The sequence below is a fragment of the Lonchura striata genome, chromosome 6 (genome assembly GCF_046129695.1).
Source record: "Lonchura striata isolate bLonStr1 chromosome 6, bLonStr1.mat, whole genome shotgun sequence".
NCBI lineage: Eukaryota > Metazoa > Chordata > Aves > Passeriformes > Estrildidae > Lonchura > Lonchura striata.
This window is the reverse complement of record NC_134608.1, coordinates 2,216,075-2,243,457: the sequence shown is the minus strand read 5'-3', so window position 1 is coordinate 2,243,457 and position 27,383 is coordinate 2,216,075. Positions and strand designations below refer to the sequence as shown.

Below are 27,383 nucleotides of genomic sequence, written 5' to 3'. Positions count from 1 at the left end.
CAACATCTGCCACTGCTGAACCAGAAGTTCATGTTGTGGAGCATCACGTGGGAGTAAATACCCTGGGCTGCTACAAGGGTGGCAGGGATGAGACAGCGTGTAGTACATGAGGAAATCACCTTCAATGCTGTACTTTTGCTCCTGGTTACTGCCTGAGCTGATGGGATGATGCCAGAGGGAGCAGGGTGGTTTAAGACCACCAGAGAGTGGGTGTTTTTCCCCTTTGTTAAGCTCAGTGAAAGGCTTGTTGACAGCAAAGCTCTCTCCTGATACAGGGCTGTATTTAGTGCAGGAGGTTTGAATTTGGCTGGGCTGAGTGTGGGGGAAAATAAAGTGCTGGAAGAAAAGGATAACCCAGCTCTGTGATCATCCCTGCAGCCCCATCCCCTCAACCATCAATCCCTCAAAGAAAAGCAGCATGGTTTGCTCCGAGGGCACAGCTCTCCCTGGCTCCCCACACCCTGCCAGGCTCTGATCTGTCCCCTCTGCTGGGTCCTTGCTGGGGTTGGGGCTTCTCCTGCTGGGGAGCCACCCGTGCCAGGACAAGGCAGGATCAAAGAGCCCTGGATTGGCAGCCCAGCCTGCAGGGAGATGAAAGCCTGGCAGCACTGCTGGAGCCCTGCAGCTCCTCGGATGCTGATCCCAGAGTCTCTTTCATTCAGGGGATGTCCTGCAAGCAATAACTCGGGCACCTTTTGTTTTCTCCCCAGCACTGGAAGACGCGCGGCAGCGAGGAGTACGAGGCTGAGGGTAAGAGCAGAGAGCAGCACTGGCTGTGCTTATTCTCACTGCAGCTTTCAAGAGGGCTCAGAGGGGCTCTGGGTGTGTGGAGCATCCCAGCCTGGTGGTGCAGAGCTCAGGAAGGTGCAGCTGGGCATGAAAGCTAAAGCGCCATATCCCTTCTGCCCTCCTCATCCTGCTGTGGGTGTTCCTGCTCTCCCTGACCTCTGTCCTGGTCCCACTCCTGCCCCGGGGGGCTCTGGATGTAGTGGAGTGTGGTGGGCACTAGATGTCAGCAGGGACCAGTCATTAAATGTTCCTTAATTGTCACAGAATTAAAAAATCCTGGAATGGTTTGGAAGGGATCTTAAAGCAGTTCCACCCCGTGCCGTGGGCAGAGACACCTTCCACTATCCCAGGTTATCCAAGTGCTGCCCAACCAGGCCTTGGACACTTCCAGGGATAGGAAATTTCCCTGAGCAACCTGTGCCAGTGTTTTACTATCTTCATCACCAAAATCTTCCTCTTAACTACATCTTTCTCTTCCATATTTCAGCCGCTCTCTAACCCCATCCAAAGAGGCCACGTTTCTTCTCCTAAATCTGCTTTTCCAGCCCCAGGAGGTGGCCTTGCAGCTCCCTTGATCCCATAGCAGCCCAGGGAAGGGAGGGGTCCCTTTCCCATCTGTTCCAGCAGCTGAGGAAGCTCTGCTGCTCTGCAGCCCCTGTTGGCCATCAGACTCATCCACGTTCCCAAAGATCCTCCTGGCCACAATCCAGCTGCTGGTCAGTCTGCAGCTGGTCAGGCACTGGGAGTCCCCATCCCTGGGGGGGTGAAAAGCTGTGTGCACGTGGCACTTGGGGACACGGGGCAGTGGTGGCCTTGGCCTCTTAGACCATGGAGTCTAACTGTTCCAGCTGGCCAGGGAACAGCTGGACTCAATGGTCTTGGAGGTTTTTTTTCCCCACCTCAGCAATTCCATGGTTCTGTGGACACGAGGCTCCTTCCCCTGGTGGCACAAGTGAGCGAAATGCTGAGCAGAACCTTCTGCCAGAGCCTGATACTGCTGGGACCAGCATCCACATCCTAAAATCCAGAGTGGGCTCTGAGCAGGATGAACCCAGACAAGTGATCCCTTGGGTTCTGCAGAGCAGCAGCAGGCTCCCTGTGGGGTGCAGAACCCCCAGATCTTCTGGTCCTCGCTGCAGCCTCCGGAGCAATCTCCCCCATTGCAGGGCAGCTGCGCTTCTGGAACCCGGACGACCTGAACTCCTCCCCTGGCGCCTCCCCGAGCCCAGACTGGATCGAGGAGAAGCTTCAGGAGGTCTGTGAGCACCTGGGCATCACCAGGGATGGCCACCTGAACAGGAAGAAGCTGGTTTCCATCTGTGAGCAGTACGGGCTGCACGCGGCGGCCGGGGAGGTGAGCGACCACCCGTCCCACCGCTGTCCCTGCCTGGGATTTAGTGTGGGCCCCCAAAATCCCTCCTGGGATTCACCACAAGCACAGGTGGCTACTTGGAAAGGGGTTTCCAGCTCCAGCTGTTGGTTTTCCAGCGAGGTTTTTGGTCCCAAACCATCAGGGTGCTCTAGGAGAAGGCAGCTGCCAGCCCGAAGTGTGGCGTGTCTCCTCACGCAGCCACAGGGGGATGTGGAATGGAAAAGCATGGCTTGGATTCCAAGCATGTCTCCTTAATCCTAGGAATTTTCTAGCTAGACAGTAAATATAGGTAAAATATTCATAGGTGCTTACTTTTGACTTTGTGAAGGCCTGTGGGTGTTTCTGTCCTGCAGCAAGAGCCCACAAGAAAATGAAATCTAACCAAAAAAAAAAAAGCTCTTGTCAATTTAGGATTTAGTATTATTAAAAAAATCAGATTTTTTGCATCTTAAGATAACATGGCTTGTATTAATTTCCTCCACAAAATAGGTATTCCTTTGCAGCATTCCCAGTGAAATGTTTTTAGGGTTTTAAGGCAATGGAAAAGATAAACTGTAGACAAAGAAACAGTGAGGGACTAATCTGCACATCTCCAGTCCTACTTTTGAGAAAGCAGCATGCCCTGAAGCATCAAACAGATTTATGATAACCTTGCAGTGTCTTAGGGTTTGTTTTTTTTTTTGCCTGGTCACTTTGTGCTGCTCAGGGTTTGGCATCTGTCTCAGTACATTGAGCTGAATTCCTGAGGTCACACTGTCTCAGGAGCAGAATGAAATGAGTTTTGTTTTTTTTTTTTTTCCCTGCTGCTTCATTAAACAGCAGCTCCAAAATGACCAGGAGCTTTTTTTTCATGGTGTATTGTACCTGCAGTTTTCCACGTGGAGAATATGGAAATATGTCAGGCTGATGTAACAGATAGCTCTTGCTTTGCTCTTTTTGGAGCCTTGGGAATAGGATGTTTGCTCTGTGCCAGATTTTTTTTGGCCTTTTATGTGATTTGTGTCTCCTTGCAGGTGCTTGAAGAGGTGCTCCATAACCTGGAACAAGATGGGACCATGAGCATAGAGGACTTCTTTTATGGCCTGTTTAGAAATGGGAAATCTCTCACACCTTCAGCATCTACTCCGTACCGGCAGCTGAAACGACACCTCTCCATGCAGGTGAGAAAGTGAGAGGTGAATCCTGGGGTAAAAGGAGCAGGAGAATTCCTGAACAATTCCCACCCAGCTGTCTCCTCCTCTTCCTCAGTGTCTGTCCCTGCAGGGGCAGCTTGAGGCAGGAGGTGGTGGCAGTGAGCTGCTGCATACCCTGCTCCAAAATTTCAAATTCTTGCTCAGAAAAAGCTCTTTTGGAGGTGATAAAACAGAGAACACCCTCATGGGAAAGGGGACATGGCTCCCTTCGAAGTTTTAGGGCTTGGAGAGGGCTCTGGCAACCTGTGGAGTGCAGTGTGTAACTGGTAGAGCCTTGTAGAATTCCAGGGTTGTTTGTTTTGGAAGGGACCTTAAAGCTCATTCCAGCCCCCTGCCATGGGCAAGGGCACCTTCCACTCTCCCAGGGTGCTCCAAGGTCTGTCCAGCCTGGCCTGGAACACTTCCAGGATGGGGCATCCAGTATAAACTGGGTGCAGGGGGAAGCACTGCCTGGGATAGGCTGGGGACATGCAGGTCCCACATCTCTACTCCAATTTTGCTTTTTTTTCTGAGAAAGTTTGAAATCTACTCCCTGGCTTTGCCTGGAGGCTGAGGGCTCTACCCAAACCACTCTACAAGTGCTCCCTGCAGCTGTTTTCGGGAAAGTGACATTCCAAACCTAAAAATGAGCAGTGGAAAACCCTTCTGGAGCAATGAAAAATTGCTCCTCCTGGGATTTGTTTTAAATCCCGAGCGCCTGCTTGTGCCCCGGCGCCGCGAGGTCAGTGGCGACTTTTGCTTGGCAGCGAGGAAAAACAGAGCTTAATCCTTAATCTCTGGAGCAGTGCTAGGGAAATTCTGTTGCTAAACCCCTGTGGGCACTGCCTTTGCCCTGTCACATCATCATCCTCCTCCTCATCCTCTCTCCCAGTCCTTCGACGAGAGCGGCAGACGCACGACCACCCCCTCGGCCATGCCCAGCACCGTCGGCTTCTCCCTCTTCTCCAGCCTGGATGATGGCATGGGCTACGGCTGCGTGGAGGGGGTCCTGGACTGCTGGCACCAGGAGGGCATAGAGAACAGCCAGGAGATCCTGAAGGTAACCCCCAGCTGCATCTCACCCTCAGTTATGGGGATTTTTTTCTCCCTGTGTTAGACGCTGAGTTATTTTTTGTTTTTTCCTTTCCAAAGTCCCTGGTTTTTCCCCTTTTAAAACTTCCCACAGAGAAGCTGTGGCTTGTCCATCCCTGGAAGTGTTCAAGGCCAAGTTGGACAGGGCTTGCAGCAACCTGGGCTAGTGGAAGGTGTCCCTGCACATGGCAGGGAACTGGATGATCATTAAGATCTATTCCAGCCCAAGCCATTCTATAAAAATTCCCAGTGTTAGTGACAAGAGTTCTGGGAAGTTTCCAATCATTTCCTTTATGGTGCATCCCAGAGAACAAGCAGCTAATGATAAAAATACACTCTGATTTCCAGCCCAGCTTGAAGAGGTCACCTATATTTGTTAGGAAGTAATTTAATTCCTTTTCCTCTCTGAATAGCTGCACCTGCAAACCTCTCAGCACTGGGGTGACCTGAATTATTGCTTGTGCTGAGGTGGAGGACAGCCCTTGAAACCCTGCCCAGTCCTCAGTGTTCCATTAGACAGAGTAAAAAGGGTGATGGGGATGAAATCAGGCACCTGAATAAATCCATCCCTGTCCATCTCGTTAGAAGCTGTGGGTGGGAGAAGATAATTTCATGTGACCATCACTGGATTCCAAACAATGATGAGTGTGATTCTCCTGGCTTTTAAATATCCATGTGGGGAGAGAGCAGCCAGGCTGGAGTAACCTCTGCCATGGCTCAGGATTTAAAACCCACCCATCACCTCGCACTGGTTGGGAAGGTGGCACCACCTTCACCAGATTTGTGTGTCCACCTACACTTTTGTTGCTTTCCACTGGAAAACTGCTCTGTGCTGGTGTCAGTGGGATGGTTTCTCCAGTGTCTGCAGTGTTTCAGCCCCACCACAAGTGCTTTGCTTTGTGTTCCTGCAGGGTTAGGTTGGCAAAGTCCAGCTGTCAGCTTAGCCCTTGTTCACCACTAAACCCTATCCACATCCATAGGGGTTTTGAACACTTCCAGGGAAAGAAGAGGCCTTTCTTCAATGCTTGGAGCAGCCTGGGATAGTGGAAGGTGTCCCTGCCCATGGCAGGGGCTGGGACTGGATGACCTTTAATGTCTCTTCCAACCTAAACCACTCTGGGATTTTACAAAATTCCAAGCAGCTGCTGCTGATAACTTGTTTTCTGAGAGGTGAGATCCTCACCATCAAACCCTTCCTGCAGGGCTGTTTCTGTGTTGCCTGTGTTGCAAGAGCTGGTTTTGTTTGACACAGACATCCCCAAGCACCTCCTGGCAGCAGCTGATCCGTGCAAAGCTCAGTCTCGTTGGATCCTGCAGGGAATTAATGCAATTCATCAGTCCTGGCCTTAATTTCCTGTTGGTCTTGCAGCAAGAGCAGGACACTTCCCATCTCCTCAGCAGCTCTGTTGTAGGGAGGTGGCAGAGATGTCTGGTTCATTGCCCTGGGGGCATCTGTGACAGATTAATTAGCCAGCAAAGATCTCTTCTGAGCCTGCTCGTTCTGGCCTGTCAATGCCTGCACAAATGGCTCCAGGCTCCTGCAGGAAGCTCACCCTGCTCCAAGGCCTCCTTGTTTCCACAGGCTCTGGATTTCAGCTTGGATGGGAAGGTGAACCTGACGGAGCTGACGCTGGCGCTGGAGAACGAGCTCCTCATCACCAAGAACGGGGTCCACCAGGCAGCCCTGGCCAGCTTCAAAGCAGAGATCAGGCACCTGATGTGAGTCTCAGGGATGGCTGGGTGTGGATGTGGATGTGGATGTGCTGCTTCCTGCTTTGCTTGGCCAAGCAGGAGCTGAGGGAGCAGCTCAGGGGTGGTGATGATCCCAGGGGCACTGGGTGGCACTGGAAGGCTCAGTTCTCTGTTGGAGTGCTCAGGAACTTCCAGCTGTCTTGTTTTGCCTGGAAAAAAACACTCAAATGTCCATGGATTGCATAAAAATGTAGCTGAAAAATAAAAAATGGAAGAAGCAGGCTGTTGGCAGTCTGGGAGTGGTCACTGCTGTCCACAGTGGTCATTGATGGCCGAGGAACGTGCAGCTCAGGGCAGAGGCTGGTGGAGCTTCATTGCCTTTAATCCAAACTGATCTGGGGCATTGCAGAGGTTCTGCCATGTGGTAAATGTGGAGGTGAGGTACAAACCCACTGTAAATTCCCCTGGTTTTCCTTTGAAAATCAACACAGTTTGTCTTTGTGCTAGACTCACTGTGCAGGTTTCTCTGTCGAAAAAGGAGGGTCCAGGGAGAGCTCAGAGCCCCTTGCAGGGCCTGAAGGGGCTCCAGGAGAGCTGGAGAGGGACTGGGGACAAGGGATGGAGGGACAGGACACAGGGAATGGCTCCCACTGCCACAGGGTAGGGATGGATGGAATAGTATTCCTGTATTCATGTATTCCTGGCTGGGAGGGTGGGGAAGCCCTGGCACAGGTTGCTCTGAGCATCTGTGGCTGCCCCTGGATCCCTGGCAGTGCCCAAGGCCAGGCTGGACAGGGCTTGGAACAGCCTGGGACAGTGGAAGTGGTCCCTGCCATGGCAGAGTCTGGAATAAGAGGGTTTTGAAGGTCCATTCCAACCCAAACCATTTCAGGATTTGAACTGGGGGGCTGGACCACAGCTGAGGGTCTCAAGTGTTGAGGTCTCTGGATATGTGGGGACACCAAGAGCTGGTTGGGTACAGGTTCAAATCCAGTTGATGAGACCCTTGGAGATCTTTCCAAGCTTCTTCTCTGACATTTCAAATCCCCTTTTTGGGGGAGCAGTGAGGGCTGACCCCTAATTCAGGCTGGCTGTGCTCTGCTCTGCCCAGGGAGAGGTTTGACCAGGTGGCCAGGGAGAAGGAGAAGCTGCGCTCAGACCTGGAAAAGGCGGAGAAGCTGAAATCCCTGATGGCCTCGGAAGTGGACGATCACCACGCCGCCATCGAGCGCCGCAACGAGTACAACCTCAGGTGGGGCATCTGGGCCACCCATCCCTCCTCCTGGGACTTGGTGACCACCCAGCTTCTCCCCCAGCAGTGTTTGTTGGAATCCAGAGCTTCCCTCTGGCTGCCCTGGGACCCTGGCAGGGGTCAGGAGCCCCCCTGGACAGAGCCCCCAGAGACACTGGCTGTGATCTCTGTCCATGGAAAAGAGTTTTCAATCTTACAGCATGAATTACCAGCTCTGAGTGTTTGATATCAGTAATAATTAAGTGTGGCACAGGTGCAAAAGTAAAATTTTAGGAATCTAGATTAGGGGTCCAAAGGGGACAAGATGGAGGAAATTGGGTGTGCCTTGTCCTTTTTCTCCTCCTTCATGCCCTCCATGTCTCACTGTGGTGTTGGCATTTTTCTGTTGGCTCAGGCTGGGGACACACTGTCCAACGTAGGTGACAGATATTGGCACGTTCTTGTAAATCCAGCCCAGGGAGTTTCTGGTATTTAATGTTTGTCACATCCCACTGAGGGCAGAGCCCCACACGCTGCCCTGCAGGACAGAGCTGGGCAGGGCAGCAGAACATGTGAGAGATCAACAGAATAAACAACCTGGAAACCAGCACAGACCAATGATGGCTTCTGCTTTGGCAGGGGGCTGACAGACAGAGACTTTTACAATCTCAGAATCATCAACACCACAGATTCCAACAGTTTGTCCCCCTGTTGCTCTAACAAGCCCCTGTCCCCTGGCAGGAAGCTGGATGAGGAGTACAAGGAGCGAGTGGGTGCCCTGAAGAACGAGCTGCACAGAGAGCGGGAGCAGATCCTGCAGCAGGCCAACAAACAGAGGCTGGAGCTGGAGCAGGAGATTGAAAAGCTGAAAACGGATGAGAACTACATCAGAGACCGCCTGGCCCTGGCCCTGAAGGTAACAGGGACTAAGCATAGGCCGGATTTCCCCCAAAAAACCAGGAATACTCTGGGAAGGGGAGTGACTTTGCAGTCCATGTTGAAAGGATGAGTTCTGGGCTATGTTGAGCTATGACTTAGCCAAAAGTCATTGAAGCAGCAAGACAGAGAGGAGTGTCCATGAGAATTGGTGTTTGGGGCACTTCGATGGGTTGTTCATGGATTCCTAACCTCCAGTTCAAATCTCTGCTGCCATCACATGCAGAGTGTGTGTGTGTGTGCACAGCCAGGAGATAAAACATCTCGATCGAGTTTAAAATCCTCTTTTAAAAACAAACAGACCATCCAAAGCAAACTTGCTGCTAAGCCTTTTCATCATTTATCAAAATCCAGTGTTCACTCTCGCTGTGGCAGGAGTGGGTTGTGTGTGAGTGGATTCATAATTCCTGTCATCACCTGAAGCTTGAAATATGTCATGCTTTGTCTTAATTGAGAGTTACCCTTATTTTGATGAGTTAACACGTGATTTTTCCTCCTCCAAGTGCTGATCTGTTGTGGGTTTTTTTGTTTGGTCCAGGAAAACAGCCGCCTGGAAAACGAGCTCTTGGAAACGGGAGAAAAACTGGCTGAGTGTGAAAGTCTGGCAAGCAAACTGCAGAGGAACCTGGAAAATGTCCTGGCTGAGAAGGTAAAATCCCCCTTTTCCCGGTGGGGTTTCAGAATTAAATCACTTTTGAGTTGCTACATTCTAGCTGCCAGTTTAACAGAGGCTCTTGGGGTCTTTATCCAGATTATCTAGGCACAGCCTGCCTTGGTGACATGGACTGCCTCCCACCTAAGGAAAATACAGATATTCCACCTTAAACTGTAATTTTATTCTAGTTAAAGCAGGGAGCCTTAGAATGAAGCAATCATCCTGCAGATCTGCAGGGATTTCTTTTTTCCCAGCACAGAGTTTTGGATGGGTCCACATTGCAGGTCCTTTCCAGGGAAAAGATGATGCAGGAGGAGTGAGGTTTGACATGGCATCACTGATGGAAATAGGTGAAAATCGAGATGACCAGCTGTTCATGGCTGTATTACATTTAAACTTTCAGAATATCAGCTTCTCCAAAGATGTTTAACTTCGTGCAGCCATAGCCTAAGGTTCAAATATTGGGATTTCCAGCCTTCTTTAAAGCTTGGCATTATTTACCACACTGAGATGTGCATATGCTAAGGTAGAAAGCTGTGATCTGGAATCAGAATGAGCACGAGAGCTGTGCTAGATGGCAGACAGGTTTTTTGGGGAAGTTACTCATTCCCTGCTAGGAGGAAAGCAGACTTTCTTTATTTAAAATAAAAACCCAGAGTGGAGAGAGGGGAGTGCAGGCTGCAGGGCTGCTTGGAACGGCACCCATGCTGTCCTGAGCAGGGCTGCAGGGTGGGTGGATAACTGGACATTCCATTCCTGTGTTCCAGTTTGGTGACCTGGATCCCACCAGTGCAGAGTTTTTCCTGCAGGAGGAGAGGCTGGCCCAGATGAGGAGCGAGTACGAGCAGCAGTGCAGGGTAAGTGGGGCTGAGCCCTGGCTCCTGCGTCCACCAGGAACATCCCAGAGCCATTTAGGTTGGAAAATCCCTCTGAGATTGAGCCCAGCCGTTCCCCCAGCACTGCCAAGCCCTGCACGAAGCATTCCCCAGGTGCCACATCCTCACTGCCAACAGCAGCACGAGGCAGGCTGGAAAGCTTTTCCCACAGAACCCACTGGCTGAGCTGTGGGCTGGGAGAGGATCCGTGGAGCCCTGTGAATTCAGAGTTGCAGGAACATAGAGGAGAAATAAGATACATCCACATTTTGCTGGTATTCAGACCCGTTTTGTTTTGTTTTGTTTTTAAATACACCTGAGAATAGAAAGTTTGCTTTCTCTTTCATCTTGTGGACTTAAAAGACTTTAGGGTGAGCCTGCAGGTTTTCCATTTACACATCTGCTTTCTGATATCTGCTCATCTGTTGTCCAGAGCAGCTGTGGCTGCCCCTGGATCCCTGGAAGTGTCCCTGGCTGGGTTGGGTGGGGCTTGGAGCACCCTGGGATAGTGGAAGGTGTCCCTGCCATGGCAGGGGTGGAATGGGATGATCTTGGGAATCCCTTCCAACCCAAACCATTTTGTAATTATGTACTCTGTTCTGCAGGATGATTTCTATTCAATAAAGAGCTGCCTTTGCTGTTGGATTGGAAACAGCACAGCAGCTCTCTTAGGAAGCTGCAGTTTAAAAGCAAAAATTGTCTAGAAATAGGAGTTGAATCAATACTTCTCGATATGCAGCTGATTTTTCTCCTTTTGAGGATGGCAGATGTAAATCGGTACTCAAGGTTCACTTCCTGGGCCTTTCAGGATTCTGTGTTTGCACATTGAGGGAGTTGTTTTCCTCAATAACTGCTGTTCCTGGAGTGGAGTGCACAGCTCTTGGCACAAACCCTGGGGATGTTCCTCTGGCAGGCAGGAGGAAGGACCAGATGGTAAATACAGTAATGAGGGGATCTCTTTCCTAATTTGATCTTTTGCTTCTGATTTGATTTTTCAAGTAGATGGTGTTTGAGGAGGCATTTCCCAACTGTTTGGAAATGTTACTAAAGCTGCTTTTTAATAAAAGGTCACAGGAAAAGGGAATAAAGAGAAAACTCCCTGGAGCTCCTGTTAAACCTTCACCTTTGAGAGTTTGGTATTGTAGAATCATCAGAGAATCTCCCGGAATGGTTTGGATTGAAAGGGACCTTAAAAACCATCTTGTTCCACCTCTTGCCATGGCAGGGACACCTTCTACCATCCCAGGGTGCTCCAAGCCCCAATGTCCAACCTGGGGATCCAGGGGCAACCACAGCTTCTCAGGGAATTCTATTCCAGGGCCTCCCCACCCTCAGAAACTTCCAGCTGTCTTGTTTTGCCTGGGAAAAAACACTCAAGCCTCCATGGATTGCAGAAAAATGTAGCTGAAAAATAAAAAATGGAAGCAGCAGGAAGAGGGAATAAAGAGAAAACTCCCTGGAGCTCCTGTTAAACCTTCACCAGCCAGGAATTCCTTCCCAATATCCCATCCACCCTTGCCCTCTGGCAGTGGGAAGCCATTCCCCCTTAGGCTGTGGCACTCTGGGTTATAGACAAGTTTTTGTGCTGTAATTCCCACCTGAATGTCCTGTGGTGGGGCCGGGTCAGTGCTCAGCAGCCTTGGCTCCTTCTCACTCAGCTTTTTTTTGTCGCCCTCGCTGTCAGGAGCTGCAGGACCAGATTGATGAGCTGCACTCGGAGCTGCAGGAGCACCGTGCCCAAGGCAAAGCACTCAGGCCTGCCCTGAAAAATTCCCTGTCGGAGGAGTTTGACGTTGACATGAAGAGTCACGGCCACGGCGGGATTGAGCCTGACCAAGGTAAAGAAATCCCTCCTGTAGGACTCAGATCTGGGCTGCAGCTCTTCATAACATCTTAGAGGTCATTCCATGAAAACCTTCCCAGTGAGGCTTGGCCACCACCTCTAATTTGGAGGTTAATGTTCATTTGGACTGTGGCTGCTGGACCAATTTTGAAGCTGAAGTGGAAGTTTGCAGTTACTTGGCTGTGTTTGTGATGGGAGTTTGAGAGCTGCTCAACAAATTTGAACTGATGAAATAATTCTTTTGAGAATTTTATCTATTTATGTATTGTATAATTCATGCTTTTATATTTATATAAATTATTACTTGATTACTATTTCTAAAGGACTCGGTTCAGAAGACTGCAACCCATTAAATATGAGCATAGAGGCAGAAATGGCCATTGAGCAGATGAAGGAGCAACACCACAGGGATCTGCATCACCTCAAACAGGAGCTTGAAGACACAGTAAGTGCTGGAATGAGATGGTCTTTAAGGTCCCTTCCCACCCAAACCAATTTGGGATTCTATGATCCCAGTAAGAAATAAAGCTGAGCACTTACGCATTCTTTTCCAGGGAAATAAATATAAGATGCTGAAGTTTAAATCAAAATATCCGGTAGAATGAATATGTAAAACTAGATGGAAATATTGAGGAAAACATCCCTGTAGAATATTCTGTGGAAAATGAACAAATCCATCCCATTTTCCCTTCTGCAGGTGAGCCATTATGAAAAGCAGCTGGATGAGACAAAAGCCCGCTGGGAGAAGGAGCAAGAGGATATGAGGCAGAAGTATGCTGAGGAGATGAATGTCATGGAAAATCAGATCACTGGCCTTAAAAATCAGATAGCAGAGCTGCAGGGAGAGACAGCCGCGTTCAGGGAGCAGCAGGAGAAGCTGGACTGTAAATACAACGAGGAGAAAAACAAATTACAGATGCATTTCGATGAGGAGAAAGCCAGTCTGCAGGAACTGTTGAGGCAGGAGCATGAGGAGGATGTCAGGGCCAGGCTGGAGCAGGCGAATGAGAAGTTCAGGCAGGAAAGGGAGGAGCTGATCCAAAACAGTGTCTGGGTGGAAGAAAAGATGAGAGTTGTGGTGCAGACGCTGCAGGAGGAGAAGGGGGAGCTGGAACGTGGCTTCCAGCAGCAGCTGAAGAGGCTGGCAGAGGTGCACGCCCTGGAGAAGGAGGAGCTCCAGGAAGAGCTGCTGAGGAAGCACCAGCAGGAGCTGGAGGAGGAAAGGTGAGTGTCACCTCGGGTGGGGACAGGCTGGAGCCTGGTGACCGAGGTGAACCCAGTGCAGAAACACTTCCCTGGTGGGGAATTCCAAGTGTCCTGACTGCCCAGTGCTGTTCCTGCTCTGTTCCACAGCACTGGGCTGCTCTCCAGGGTTTCTTCTCTTCTGACCTTTCTCAAGCAGATTTAGATTCATTTTTAGCTCGCCCAGAGGCAGCAATAATGTTAAAGCATAACCAGGCGTGATTAACTCGAGCTCTGTTCAGGATCCCTGTGCTCCACAAATCCCTTTAAAATTTGGGGTTTTTCAGAGTTCTTTGCTGAAGAAGGAAAGGGGTGGCAGGGAAGTGCTTTTAGCCAACGTGGAGTGTCAAAAGAAACTGAAGCCACCCTGGGGTGATGGGGGTGAGAGCATCTGCCCCCCCAAAATCTGAGCACAGGAACTGAAAGGCACGTATTGCACATGAAACCTTTTCTGAGGATGTTTCATGAGTTGTTGCACTTTTCCAAGGCAGTTTTTCTTTTTGAAGTTTCACCAAATTGCCTCGAGTTTAACTTACAGCTCCCAGAAACACCCATCCTATAGTGGATGTGGAAAAACAAAAAAGGTACATTTCCAACTTGTTTTATTCAGCCTAAAAAGCCACTTTAATCTCTGAGGTAGTTTAGTAATATCTTATGTTAACCATGTCTAGGAAAAAAATGGCAAGTGACTATAACAGAAGAGCATCTCATGCACAAACTCAGTTTTCTGTGGACACACAAACACTTGTGAATAAATATGAAGAAACCCTCCAGAGTTTGGAAGGACGTTACCAGCGAGAGCTGCAGGAACTTGCTGAGCAGCAAAGAGAGGAGAAATCCCAGTGGGAGTTTGAAAGGGATGAAATTGCTCAGGAGGTGGCTGAAGCCCACGAGCAGCTGAAGGAAAGCTTGGCAAGTGAGAAGGCTGTTTGTTGTGCCCTGACCCAGGAGAAGGATCTCCTGGAGAAGAATTTCAAGGAAGAAGTGAACAAGCTGGTGTGTGAGAGGGAGCAGCTGGAGAAGGAGCTGCGGGAGCTGAGGAATGCTGCTCAGGAGCAAGAGGAAAAGATGAAGGAGAAAATAAGCCAACTCCAAAATGACCATGAAAAAGAGCTAAAGGAGAAAGATGAACATATATCCACAGTGGAGCAAAATGGGAAACTGGTTAGGGAGAAGCTGGAGAGACTGGACAGTGAGTATAAGCGAGAGAAAGAAGAGCTCAATTCCAAACTTCTTGCTTTGGAGAGTTTAAACAGAGACATTTGTGAAAGAGCAGAGGCAGAAAAGGCCGAGATGGGTTTGGAAGTCTCGGACCTCCGAGGGAAAATACAGAAATTGCAGTGGGAAACACGGAGTTTTTCTGCCCTGCAGAGCCATTACAGGGTCCTGGAGAGTGAGTACGCAAAAGCCAAGAGCCAAATCGCTGCTTTTCCTGGAGCAGCTCCTCTGGGAGATGATGGGGATGTTCTCCAAAACCTGCAGAAGGTGCACGAGCAGGCAGTGAAGGAGAATGTCAGGATGGCTGCCCAGATCCTGAGGCTGCAGCACCGGCTGGAAGCAGCAGAGCAGGAGCTGCAACCTCCCAGTGCCAGCTGCTCCCAGTCTGGCTCAGAAACAGAGGAGATGGATCCCAGTTTTGAAGGGCTGCCCAGTGATTGTCAAGATGTAACCGTGGGAGCAGATTTCAGTGTCCTTCCAGCCCTGGAGGCTGGTACTACAGACCTGGAAGAAATGTCAGAGGCAGATTGGGATTTGGAGGAGGGATGTGTGAAAGCCAGCGCTGGTGGCCACCCTGAGGCACAGGAATGTTGGATCCAGGGAAGTCAGGCAGCTCTGGATGCTGATGGCAACCAGGATTGTGATAAAAACCTTTCTTGGGTACCCCTGCTGCCAAAAAAGAGAGAGCTGGAGGAAGTTCCCAGGCCAAAAGCGCTACACAGCGATGTCACACAGCAGAAGGTTCATCTGCTAAATCACAGAATAGCTCTCAAAAATAAAGGGTTTGTTTCTGGTGCTTTGAAGATGCAGGTGGAGCTGGAGAGGGCTGAAGAACTGAGTGAAGACTCTCTCATGCTGGATCACCCTCCTGGGGCAGCAAACGGTGACCTGAAGAGCGTAATAGCTCAACTTTGGAAAAGGATGGAAGAGCTGGAAGACAGATCCATGGCACAGACTGAACTTCTGTCCCTGCAAGAAGAAATCCAGCTAGAAAACGAGGATCTGAAAGCTGAAGTGATGCAGTTAATTGAAAAAAATAGAGCGCTGGAAGACAACCTGCGTGGGCTGAGAAGGCTTTGTCGTGAGCAAGAAGAAAGCGAGGTGAAAAGCGTAGAGTTTGAAGATGAAAACGCCAAATTCCTTGTGCAAGTTAAAGAATTGGGAGATGTTAAAGGATTGGGAGATGTTAAAGAATTGGGAGATGTGAAAGGATTGGAGGAAGTCCGAGAACAAGATGCTCAAGGAAATGCAGATGTGCTGAGTGAGAGGAGAGGTGGGAAGCTGGAAGAACATCCCACGGCGTTCACGGGCCGGCAGGACAAGAATCCCCAGAGCGACGGCGCCGCGCCACGGGTGGGAAAAGCAGGAATGAGGGAGCCCAAGCCCCAGGTGAAGGAGAAGGCTCTGGCTCACCCAGAGGAGAGGAGGGCAGTGACCCAGGGCTTGCAGAGCACGTGCACTGAGCTGCAGCAGAAGGTTGACCTGCTGAGGTAACGTAACGCAACGTTAGCCACTAACCCAGCGCTGCCTCGGCTGCTCCTTTAACCACCCTAGTTTAACTCTGATTTAACTCTGAGTAGCAAGCAGTGCTGTGGACTCCTAACTCTTCTAATCGTGGATAAAGACCACTGGAATAAATAGCTGTGTGTGACTTACTCCTCCCTGTGCCCGCCACCTAAGCAGGAGCACCTGCCAACTGTCCTGTGTGTGGATGTCACCGTCACCGTGTGTAGCTCCAGCACCAACCCATTGTTATTTCCATGTCCAAATTCCATGGTAACACTTCCAGAGTGCTTTGTAGCTTTTACTAATATTCACTTCACTCGGTTTGTTCCCTTTTCTAGAGCTGAATGGTGCTCGCAAGGCTAAAATTGCTCCTGTTTTTCCTCAGTGTTTCGGTGAATGCTTTAGAATTATGGTAATTTGAAATGCTAAAAGTGCTTATATTTTTCTCAGGATTTAAGTTAATATTAGAGAATTATAGGGACTTTATTTCCCAGTTAGGAAACCCTTGAGGAGTGGGGTATGTTCAATATAGTTATAAAACATATATTCATGATATTACACTCATCATAGGTTTTACCTACTTTTTTTAACTGCTGTGTTCCAGCAAGGATTTCTTTTTTTTTTATATGGATAAAGTGGCTACAAGTGGTTTAATTATTGTTCAGCACCAGCTTCCTGCAGGAAATTGTTCTTTCAGGTGTCCCACCGTGGCTAAGTTATTTCTGTGCAGTCTCCTGAGGACAGAAAAGACACTTTCCAACTGTGCTGTTCCCAGAATTCTGAATTCCAGTTGGGGAAACAGCTCACTCTCCTGGCAATCTGTATATTGTGGTGTTCAGTTGTTATTTGTAGCTTAAGAACTGAAAAATATGTAGAATATTAGTGTCAAGCTTTAGATTTTAACTCGTTTGAGCTGCTCAAGAACATGCCCTGAAATCCCAGGGTTTTTTTAAAGTTTGTTGTAAAATTGTGGGGTTTTTTTGAACAAACTGGGGGAGCGCTCCTGCTGAATTGATGTACAATATAAACATACCATTTATACATAAAACAAGGCAATTGTAGCTTTGTTTTTGAAGCATTACAGGTAGCTCTGACTTGTGGGACTCTCTCCCTCTCCAGGTGTCCTACAGGAATTTTCTCACTTGTCTCCTGTCTCTGGCACAGGTGTGAGGCCGAGAAGCTCCGCGAGGAAAACGCCGTCCTGAAAAACGAAGTGACTTTATTAAATGAGGAAGGGAGTGCTTCCAGCCTGAAACTGAGGGAGCTGAATGGATCCAGGGAAGAAATGAGGTGAGAATTCCAAGGGGAATGCACCCTGTGATGCCTTCAGGCTGCTGCGTGGCTCAGCCACAATGGGTTCATCCCTTCTCTCCAAGCTCCTTCGTGTGTTAGGTGCTGTACAGATGCAAAATGGGGTTATTTTGTGGTGCTGTTGGAAATCCAGCAGGTTGTCAGGTTGTTCCTCATCCTTTTCCCTGCCCCAGCTTGTCCTGCCCATCCCCAGAGCCAGGCAGGGGTTTAGCTGCAGGCATCGAGGTGACCCAGTAACACACACAGGACTGCCTTGGGAGCTGACCTGATGCAATTATTTGTGCTTCAGCAAAGGCAGGGAGGGGCTCATCTGACAGATTATTCCAGTGCTTGGGTCTTTGGCAAGTGCAGAACCATCCATGATCCTGAGATTATTCTTCCCCTCTAGGAAAATCCCACATGGGGCACCTTGAGAGGTTGAGCACTTGCCAAGTTGATGCAGAACAGGGATGCTGAGCAATAAATTTAAAAATATCCACAGTTACCATTTCTGGTAGTGTTTAAAAAAAACAGCTCATTTTTGGAATCATTAAGGTTGGAAGAGACCTCCAAGATCATCAAGTTCAACCATTAACCCAGCACTGCCAAGGCCACCACTGAGCCATGTCCCCAAATTCCACATCCACATGGATTTTAAATCCCTCCAGGGATGGGAACTCCACCACTGCCCTGGGCAGTGAAGAAACCTTTCCTAATACCCAATCTAAACCTCCCCTGGCACAACTTGAGGTGATGTTCTCCTGTGCAATCCTGCAGTTGTGTATGTTGATAATTGATTTTAGTGTTAGTGAGCTTTCATTTTCCCACAGGCAGAAGATAGAGGCTGTGAGAAAGGAGAAAGTGGCTGTGCAGAAGATGGTGGACAACCTGAAAAAGCAGGTGTGTGACCTGAGCCCAGAAACTTCTCTGTAGAAACCATCACTGCATCAAAGCTGTTCCTTCGATAGTCACAAAGACAGCTGCAGACAAGCATTTTATAAATTTAAATGTTCTGATGACTGTTCTATTACTTCTTTGGGGGTGATTTGAGGTTTGCTTGAGCTGCTCATAAGACACAGGCTGTAATTGTCCAGCTTACAGGCCTGAGAGCACTTTCCACAGTCAACTTGGGAAGTTTATTTTATAGCAATACAAAGTTTAAACCTTTTGTTTTGTAGTTTTTATGCAATTCTCTGCAGTAACCGATGGGAAATAGAGATTGTGATTCAAGCTCTGCTTGTTTCCCAGCTGGCTTGGTCTAAGAATTCTGCCATTTGTATCCATGTGGCTGCTACTTTTATTTTAGGGGTGGCTTGTTACAATGGGTGAAATAGAAGGATAAATAACCTATTACATCCATGGCATCTTGGTATTGCTTAGGAAAATAGTTGCTCAGAATAATCTGTTAGGATAACCCTCAAAATCCACACCAGCAAATTGGGCTGTGTTGGGTGACTGGTATGATATGATTGGTCTCTAATTATGACAAATTATTTGTTTGGAGTCACTTGTCAGAGTGAGACTTGTCAGACCTTAATAGAAAGGGAATATCCAAAATCTCATTCCTGGTGTCAAATCACTGCTGTCCCCACTCAGGTGGCTGATCTGAAGACCAGGAACCAACAGCTGGACTCTGAAAATACAGAACTCAGCCAGAGGAACTCCAAAAACCAAGCAGATGTGCAGGATCTCAATCAACAGCTGGCAAGGGTGCTCAAGCAAAAGGAAAGGGAAGAGGGGAAGTGTACCCTGGAAGAGTGGGAAAAGGAGAGGCTGCTGCTGAAAGAGGAGCTGGAAAACTCCAAAATCGAGGTACAGGATTTGGTAGGACAGTTGGACTTCAGGGGCTTTGGAATTGGCATCTCTGTCCTGGGATGGGATTTCAAAGCTGAGCTTTGCTAAGTGCTGGCTTAAACACAGCAGCAGCCAAAAGCCAGGAGGGAAAAATGTGCAGGTTTGTCTTGAAAACACAGCTTGGTGATGCCAAATATTTCCCTGCACTTCCCAGCGTGGCTGCTGTTCATCCAGTGCTGTCTCAGCTCTATCCAGGGGCTGCAGCATCCTCTGCTTAAACTTTGCTCTGTGACTCTCCTAAATTAAAGTCTGAGCCTTTTATTTTTTGCAGTCATCAAATATGGTGTCGTCTTTGGAGATGGACTTGTCAAAAATGAAGGTTCAAGCTCATCTACTGGAGCAGGAGAACCACATCCTCAAGCAGGAGCTGGAGAAGACAAAACAGGTTTGGCATCCTATTGCCCAGAAGAGCTGTGGCCATCCCTGGATCCCTGGAAGTGTCCAAGGGCAGCTTGGGTGGGGTTTGGGGCAGCCTGGGAGAGTGGAAGATGTCCCTGCTTATTCCAGAGAGATTGGAACTTGATGACCTTTAAAGGTCCCTCCCAACCCCAGTCCCTTCTGGGATTCTATTTGAGTGCTGTCAGATAAATTTTCACCATCTCTTAATGGATGAAATTTTCACCATCTCTTAATGGATGAAATTTTCACCGTCTCTTAATGGATGAAAATTAAGAGGTGGAAGTAGTTGATTTCTTTAAAGAAAGGTCATAAAAGTAAGGGAATGTAACTCCTCTTCAAACAGTTTCCAGGTGCAACACACAATTCTTCCAATAAGGTTGGGTTCACTTAGGCTTTGCCAAAAGATTTTTGGGAGTGGTGGATCTACAAAGAGAAGCACTGGTCAAGATAAAGATTTAAACTCTAATTAAGGAATAGACAGGGCGAGTGGGATCCACAGGAGAACATTTCCCTGTTTAACTGGAGATAACCCATTTTAGCTCCATTTAAGGAGTGAGCTCTTCCAGCATGTCCTGTCAGGGAGAATTCCTGTTGCTAAACCCCTCTGGAGATATGGGAGTCTCACAAGGTCTGAGGATAATTTCCTGGAGAGCTCAGTTATCTCCTGTACAAGCACAGCTCAATTGCCTGTAAATATATGCTAATAAAAACAGATAATGAAGGCTTCAAATGAGTAATTCCCTGATTAGGGCTCCACAAAGTCATTTTCTGCACACTGTAAAACACTCAGTTGAGGCACCCAGTGCTCAGGGTAGATAATGGTGTTAAAAAGCAAAAGCAGCTGAGGCCTATTCAGAAAGGAGAGGATTGTGGCTGGAGTGTAATTACAGGAGCTGGAATGAGGAAAAGGCAGTGATAAAGCACAGGGACAATTGGGAAAAGCATTGGAAGGCAGCAGTGCAGTGGTTTTCCCTCTGTGTGTTTTAACACACAGTGATTTCCATGGGATATTACAGAAAAATCCTTCCCTGTGAGGGTGGTGAGGCTCTGGCACAGGCTCCTGGATCCTTGGAAGTGTCCAAGGACACCTTGGAGCAATCTGGGATAGTGGAAGGTGTCCCTGCTTATTCCAGAGGGATTAGAATTTGATGACCTTTAAAGGCCCCTTCCAACCCAAACCATTTGGGCATCCCCTGATTTTCATGCCAAATTCTGTGACAGCCTAAAAGTGCGACTGTGAGGGGTTTGTTTCCCACAGCTGCCCAGGTGTCCTGATCTCTCTGACCTTCAAAATGAAGTTTCAAGTTTAATCACTAAAAATGAAAAGCTGCAGGAAGAGAAAGAAGCCCTGAGTGAGGAACTGAACAGATGCATTGATAAGGTAAGAAAGGACTGCAAATCCACATCCCTATGTGCTCTAAAGGGCTGTTAAAATTCCTGTATCTTTATCAACTTAACCTGTAAAACTTCTCTGGATGTTCTTTCCTCACCCTCAAGCTAAATAAAGGCTTAATTGCCACTGCTTGGATTTTTTATTTTTTTCTTTAAGCTGGTCTTAGAGAGGAAAGCTTAAATTCTGGAGCACAGCTTCACTGTAATTTGATTATGTAGAAAATTCCAAACATTGCAAGGAAGAGAGGCCTGGATATAAATACTGCAGCAGGACAAGGAGGACAGTGTTCTTGGACTTTTATTGCTTCTCTAACCTACTGTAACTCTGAACTGGAGCAGAGCAGTCTGCACACTGTAAATAATAATCCCATTGTGTGGAAATTTAGGGAACTGAGAGGCTTTTTGCTTTCCTGCATTTTCCTTCCTTCCTTCCTTAGCTTTAACTCCCTCTAGGGTAGCCCATGAAGTCAAATGGAGTCAAAAACAAATTCCTGAGTGAGGATTTCTGATGTAATCTCATTGCAGGTAGCTCAATTCAGCTGCCTGGAGAGTGCAATTGGCAGCTTGAAGCAGGAGCAGAAATCCTGGGAGCAGCAGAGTCAGGCACTGAAAGCACAGCTCAGCCTCTCCCAGGACAAGGTATGAAACACTGATTTATGTTCTAACTCTGGATAAAAGCATTTTGATCATCTCCTGTAGTGCTTTTTCTCATGAAAGCCCCTCCTGATGAGAATGGCTGCTTGAGGGGCTTTCAAAGTGAGGTTCTTAAAGGACAAAAGGAAACTTGTTGGACACAGTGAGGGATTTTTCTCTCTACAGCCAAGTTACTTTTGCCAGTTCCCTCTGCCTGGTGATTCCTAAAATGCTGCAGAGACTCTGCTGTTGCTCCTCTGTCCTGGTGCAGGCTCATCCTTCCCCAGGCAGGGATGGGATCAAGTGGTTCCCTGCTTGGCTGAGCATTCCTGGAGTAGGAGGAATTCCTGCCAGGAAGAATAAACAATTCAAGGGAAAGCTTCTTTCCAGGATATCACAGTAAATGCTCAGGGCTGGAAGATGTTTCTGGTGAATGCAGCATTGTGGCTCTATCCAAAGTGGGTGGCTGCGAGCTTGGAACAGAAAGTTGGGAAATAATTTGGAATCATAGAGTTTTAAGGGTAGAAAATCCCTATAAGATTGAGTCCAACCATTCCTCCAGCACTGCCCTGGGCAGCTGTGCCAATGCTCAAACACCCTTTCCATGAGGAAATTTTCCCTAATATCCAATCTAAACCTCCTCTGACACACCTTGAGGCTGTTTCCTCATCCTGTCCCTTGCTCCCCACGAGCAGAGCCTGACCCCCTTCAGCTCCACCTTCCTGTCAGGGATGAGTAGAGCGCAATAAATTCAATTTAACATTTTCAAAGGAGGAAACCATTGTTTTAACTTCACTCCTTCCACCAGAGAATCCTAAATACCTGGGATACCTGATCCACACAGGGAATCTTGATCCAGCAAAAGCCAAGCTGTGCTCCTGTTCCCTCCAGGTTCAGAGCCTCAATGAAACTCTGCAGAGCACCAACCTCCAAATGTCCCGGCTGAAATCTGACCTGCAGCTGACACAGCAGGAGAAGGAAAGTCTGAAACAAGAAGTGATGGCATTGCACAAACAGCTGCAGAGCACCAGTGAAAAGGTAAAGGGCTCCAGGCATCTCAGGAGGTAGCTGTAATTATTGGGTATTAGATATCATGTGCATGTTTTAAGGTGATTTTTAAAAACTGTATTTTAAGTGTTGGACGTGGACAGGCAATGATCAGTCCCTCTCCTGAGTCTCCATTCTTCCCTCAAAGAAACCTTTTGCCAGTAAAACCCCCAAATCTGTGGACAATGCATTAATTTACACCTATCAATTATAAAAATGAAACCAGTCATTGGTAGAGGATCTAATTTTCAGTGCAACTTGATTTTGAAAGGTACAGAATTACACCAACCTCTCGGCTAATGAGGATTTGTAACTGAAGGAGGTTGTAGACAGCAGTCTTGGGATTGCTGCTATGACTTCAGTTACTAATTTGGCTTGTTTGCCGTGTAATTAAGGAATATTTAATGTCCACGTGGAAAAGAGGCTGTTTCAGAATTGTACAACAGGAGCTAAATTACAGCTATTAGTGCATAATATACAATACTCAGTTCTGTTTGGCCCTAAAGAGAGCATAAATTGCTTTTTTTGTGTTGCTGAACTCTGTGCACTCCTTGTGCACACAGCTATTATCCATCATTTGAGTAGAGGGAAGCACTTGGGATTTTCCCATTGGATTTCTTAAGGGAAAACAGCGAGTAGGCTGGGAGGGAGATGGGAATGCTGCAACTTTGGAGCCTGCACTTAGTGAAAATCCACCTAAAACCCACCTGAGTAGAGCAAATGTCTGCTTCTTTGTTGAAGGCCTAACCCTGCAATTCTGTCTGTCTTAAGAACCGGGTTCTGGAAGTGGCTGTGCCTCCCTCAGGGCTGCAGGACCAGCAGGGGCTGATCCATTGGGATGAGCAGGAGCAGAGGCTGCTCAGGCAGGAGAACGAGAGGCTGCAGAGGGAAGTGCAGAGCACTAAAACAGACCTGGCTCACTCCAGGGAAAAGGTAAGCTGGCCAAGCTGGCAGATCACAGGAGAGCTGGCTTGGGAGCTCTGGAGGTCACTCAGACCACAATCCAAGCAGGTTTTGAATATCTCCAGAGAATGAGACTCCACAACACTCCCAGGATACTTCTTTTCTTTAAAAGACAGTCCTAAAATCCTTTAAAATCCAATATTAAGAATCTTTTTGTTAACTTGAAGTTGGACTGAAACCTTGGACAAGGACTACCAGTCCTTGTCCAAGTTTCAGTCCAACTTCAAGTTAACAAAAAGATTCTTAATATTCCTAACGTTCTTTTGTGCAATTTCTTGGCTCGCAGTTCTTAGTGGATTATGGGGAGGGTGAAGGGAAAGAAGGCCAAGATATCAAAGCAAATATGTCCAAAATACCCCAGAGTTGCCCAGAGAAGCTGTGGCTGCCCTTTGATCCCTGGAAATATCCAAGGCCAGCTTGGACAGGACTTGGAGCAGCCTGGGATAGTGGAAGGTGTCACTGGCATGGCAGGGGTGGGATGGTTTGGGATTTAAGATCCTTTCCAACCCAAACCATCCTGGGATTCTGTGATTCCAAAATCAACTGGTATTTTAGAAGAACATCTTTTGATGTACATCTGGAACTTCTTTTCCCATTTGTTCATCCCTGATCTCCTCAGATCCGACAGCTGGAATCCACAATCCTTTCCCTAAAGCACCAAAAGCACCAAAGCCAGGCAGGGATTGTCAAAGCCATCGAGCAGGAGAAGCTGAGCTTGAAGAGGGAGTGTGAACAGCTTCAGAAGGAGTTGTCATCTGCAAACAGGAAGGTGAGTTTTGGGTGGTAAACACACAATTCAGTGCAGTGGTTTCCATCTCTCAGAAGTTCAAGGGATAAGCTGTATTTTAAGTGTGTGGAATATGAACAGGCAATGATCAGTCCCTCCCTTGGGTCTCCATTCTTCCCTACAAGAAATCTTTTGCCAATAAAACCCCCAAATATGTGGACAATGCATTAATTTACACCTATCAACTATAAAAATGAAACCAGTCATTGGTAGAGGATCTAATTTTCAGTGCAGCTTGGGTTTAAAAGGTACAGAATTACACCAGCCTGTCAGCTAAGATAATTTTCTTCTGCTGCTCTGAATTTTGTGCTCTTTGCCTCTCACAAATCTTTGTCTGAGGGAGCTGACAGGGCTCTGTGCATCTGCTGTGAGACAGCTCTTGTAGCAAAGCACTTTTCCAAATACTCCTGGTTTTTAGATTTGTCTGGGTATTCAGTGGTTCATGAGGGGGCAAGAACAGATGAAATGAGAAATTGCTGCTTTTCTAAGGAAACTTTTTGTCTCTGATAGATCAGTCAGATGAATTCTCTTGAACGTGAACTGGAAACCAGCTCAGAAAATGAAGGGCTGAGAAAAAAGCAAGTCAAGCTGGATGATCAGTTAATGGAGGTACTTTTCAATCAATGTTGACTGTGGGCCTTTATCACTATTTTAGTGAATTTATTTTATTTTAAACAACTTATGGATGTGTAGCGACCGAGAAAACTTAATTGAAGCTAGAAGAATTAACCTCTCCTAATTTTTAATCTCATCTTTCCTAACCAAGTTGTGTGACAAACATCCTGCTCTCTGAAGCATGTTTTGCTTAGTCATAATTCACATATGGCTTCAGATATAAAATCAAATAGCAAAGAAATTTGTTTCTGTACTTGAGGCAAGGCTGACACTTCCCTCTTCCTTCCTAAAACATGTCACCACAAATTTCGTATCTAATATTTGTGTGATGCTGTTCTTAATGTAGAAACCTGTTCTTATTTCCTCTGTGAATGATTTGCTGAGTTTGAGCTTAATATTATCTAAATCATGGGGAAAAAAAAAAACAAAACAACAATTTACACAGCTTAATTTAAAGGCACAAGTGAAAACTTTAGTGAAGATACTTCCCAAAAGCTGCTGTAAAAATTCTGCAGGAGATGGATCATACTGGATATCAAAATTTAGGAGTGTTTGCTTATAGGAATGGGCACCTTATTTGTGTTTAGTGTGTCCCATAAGGTCAGCCCAGACCTCCAAACTCTCTCTTAGTAGTCTTGCCTAAATTTGATGTCCTGGATTTGAGTTTAAAACATAACAATAATTTTTAAAAATTCTACAATTTTGACTTGTTCCATAAGTCAGAGCATCTTTTAGATGAGGCTTCTATAACACTTCATAAATGGCTTCATGTTTTTCATCAAATGGGAGCCATTAGGCTGAAAATCCTATGTAATTAGTAATAAAACTGTAAAAACCTAATTAGGAAATATGAGATTTTGACAAGTTAATGAAAAGACTGTTTTTATTCCTTGTGAATTTATTTATATAGTCTTAATTAAGCATTGGGAAAATGCCAAGCACTCAAACCCATAAACACCCAGCCTGGGGTTGCCTTTTCTCCTGAAACGTGTATTTCAAACGGGCAGGATTTTGTTCCTCCTGGAAACCTTTTCCCAAGCAGATAATGTACAACATTCACTCAGTGATTTGTGACTTCTAACTCTCTCTTTTGTGCCTGTTCTCCTTTTGTCCATGGCTAACCTGGCTAGAACTCAGTGGTTGGAACTAGCAGAGAAGGGGGCAGTTCTCTCTCTGAAATAGTGTGTGAAGGTAGAGCAATCATTTTTAATGTACTCCCATAGCATGGAGAAAACACTCTTTTTTTTTCTTTTTTTTTTTTTCTTTTTTTAAAATTGATTTTTTTTCTTTTTATTCCATGCATCTCTTAAGTAAAGAAGCCACTATTCATTTCAATGCCAATTTTGGACAGCTGCAGCAGGTTCTTTGTGGTTAATGTGTTGTGCAGTGTGGTTTTGCACCCCGAGGAGCTGCATGTTCCTAAGGGGTTGCCATGAAAATGGACACAAGTCACCCCATTGCTTCCAAAAGAATTAAAATTGGAAGTGGGAGAATGAAAAGTGGCTTCCTGCTACCCCATTGCCTGTGAGGCTTGAAGGTGTTTGCATATTTACCTCTGGTGCCTGCATGCTTTTCCACCAGACTGTCCAATGATTTTTCCTTAAATTAATTAATTTCTGATCCCACTTGGCATCATCCTCATATTTTGTTCCATTTTCTTCCACAGATGAAAACAGCAGGGCTGTATTGTTTTCATTGTTGTTTCGTTGGTAATTATTTTTAAGATGCTGCTAACACTAATTGACTATTTCCTCATTAGTTACTTGTGTGCTTTACAACTTGACAGGAACCCTGAAAGAAATTCCACCAAAAGCTCATTATTTTCATTGTTTATATTGTAAGGAAAAGAACACTCCTTTACAGACAGAGAACCCTTAGATGGCTTTAAAAAGTACAAATAGTTTTATTTTGCAGTATTTATAAATGTTTTCTGTTTACCTGGACCAGCAGAGATAGGGATGGTAACAGGGCCAGAAGAGCTGCGCCATTGTAAAAAATATTTACAGTTAGAGATTAAGTCAGAAACTGAAATATTATCCAAATTAATAATTTTGCCAGTTGTGAAAGGGAAATGAAAATCACCAAGATAATGTTATATACCTTTTCCTAAGGGAATAGAGTAATGGTTTTAAGGCAACAGGACCTTTATGGAAAGAAATTATTAATGCTATATGCATTCCAGCTGCAAATGAGTTTTTCTGAACCTTAAGGGTTTTTACTGTCCAACTCTGGTCATTTTTAGTATAATTAACTCTTCTAACTAACTGTGAGTTACTTACCTGTGTTTTGCTTTAGCCTGGAAAAATTCTAAATTATTTCACATGACTGTCTTAGCTCTTAATGTCTCCACAGTTAGGTGTGAACATTGAGAAATATCTATAGGGTGTTGTATACTGAATTCTGAACATATATCAGAGATATATGTTACTTACCTGTGTTTTGCTTTAGCCTGGAAAAATTCTAAATTCTTTCACATCACTGTCTTAGCTCTTAATGTCTCCACAGTTAGGTGTGAACATTGAGAAATATCTATAGGGTGTTATATACTGAATTCTGAACATATATCAGAGATATATGTTACTTACCTATGTTTTGCTTTAGCCTGGAAAAATTCTAAATTATTTCACACGACTGTCTTAGCTCTTAATGTCTCCACAGTTAGGTGTGAACATTGAGAAATATCTATAGGGTGTTATATACTGAATTCTGAACATAATGTCAGAGATAAATGTTCCTTTTCCATCCTAAAGACTAGAAATAGCACAACTAATAGCACAACT

At 46.6% G+C, this 27,383-nt stretch overlaps 1 protein-coding gene across 1 annotated transcript in view; it reads left to right on the top strand.

Annotated features, from left to right (window-relative positions):
- NIN (ninein) overlaps positions 1-27,383 on the top strand; it is a 60,757-nt gene that overhangs the window by 23,064 nt on the left and 10,310 nt on the right. Inside the window, exons 5-27 of the mRNA XM_077783879.1 lie at positions 711-750; positions 1,956-2,143; positions 3,175-3,321; positions 4,226-4,393; positions 6,008-6,144; positions 7,229-7,369; positions 8,090-8,264; positions 8,823-8,933; positions 9,707-9,796; positions 11,499-11,652; positions 11,981-12,102; positions 12,355-12,881; positions 13,571-15,607; positions 16,788-16,913; positions 17,744-17,813; positions 18,510-18,725; positions 19,039-19,152; positions 20,425-20,547; positions 21,084-21,197; positions 22,083-22,229; positions 23,010-23,171; positions 23,821-23,970; positions 24,499-24,597. Coding sequence (XP_077640005.1) covers positions 711-750; positions 1,956-2,143; positions 3,175-3,321; positions 4,226-4,393; positions 6,008-6,144; positions 7,229-7,369; positions 8,090-8,264; positions 8,823-8,933; positions 9,707-9,796; positions 11,499-11,652; positions 11,981-12,102; positions 12,355-12,881; positions 13,571-15,607; positions 16,788-16,913; positions 17,744-17,813; positions 18,510-18,725; positions 19,039-19,152; positions 20,425-20,547; positions 21,084-21,197; positions 22,083-22,229; positions 23,010-23,171; positions 23,821-23,970; positions 24,499-24,597 — 5,358 coding nt within the window. The remainder of the gene's footprint in view (positions 1-710; positions 751-1,955; positions 2,144-3,174; positions 3,322-4,225; positions 4,394-6,007; positions 6,145-7,228; positions 7,370-8,089; positions 8,265-8,822; positions 8,934-9,706; positions 9,797-11,498; positions 11,653-11,980; positions 12,103-12,354; positions 12,882-13,570; positions 15,608-16,787; positions 16,914-17,743; positions 17,814-18,509; positions 18,726-19,038; positions 19,153-20,424; positions 20,548-21,083; positions 21,198-22,082; positions 22,230-23,009; positions 23,172-23,820; positions 23,971-24,498; positions 24,598-27,383) is intronic.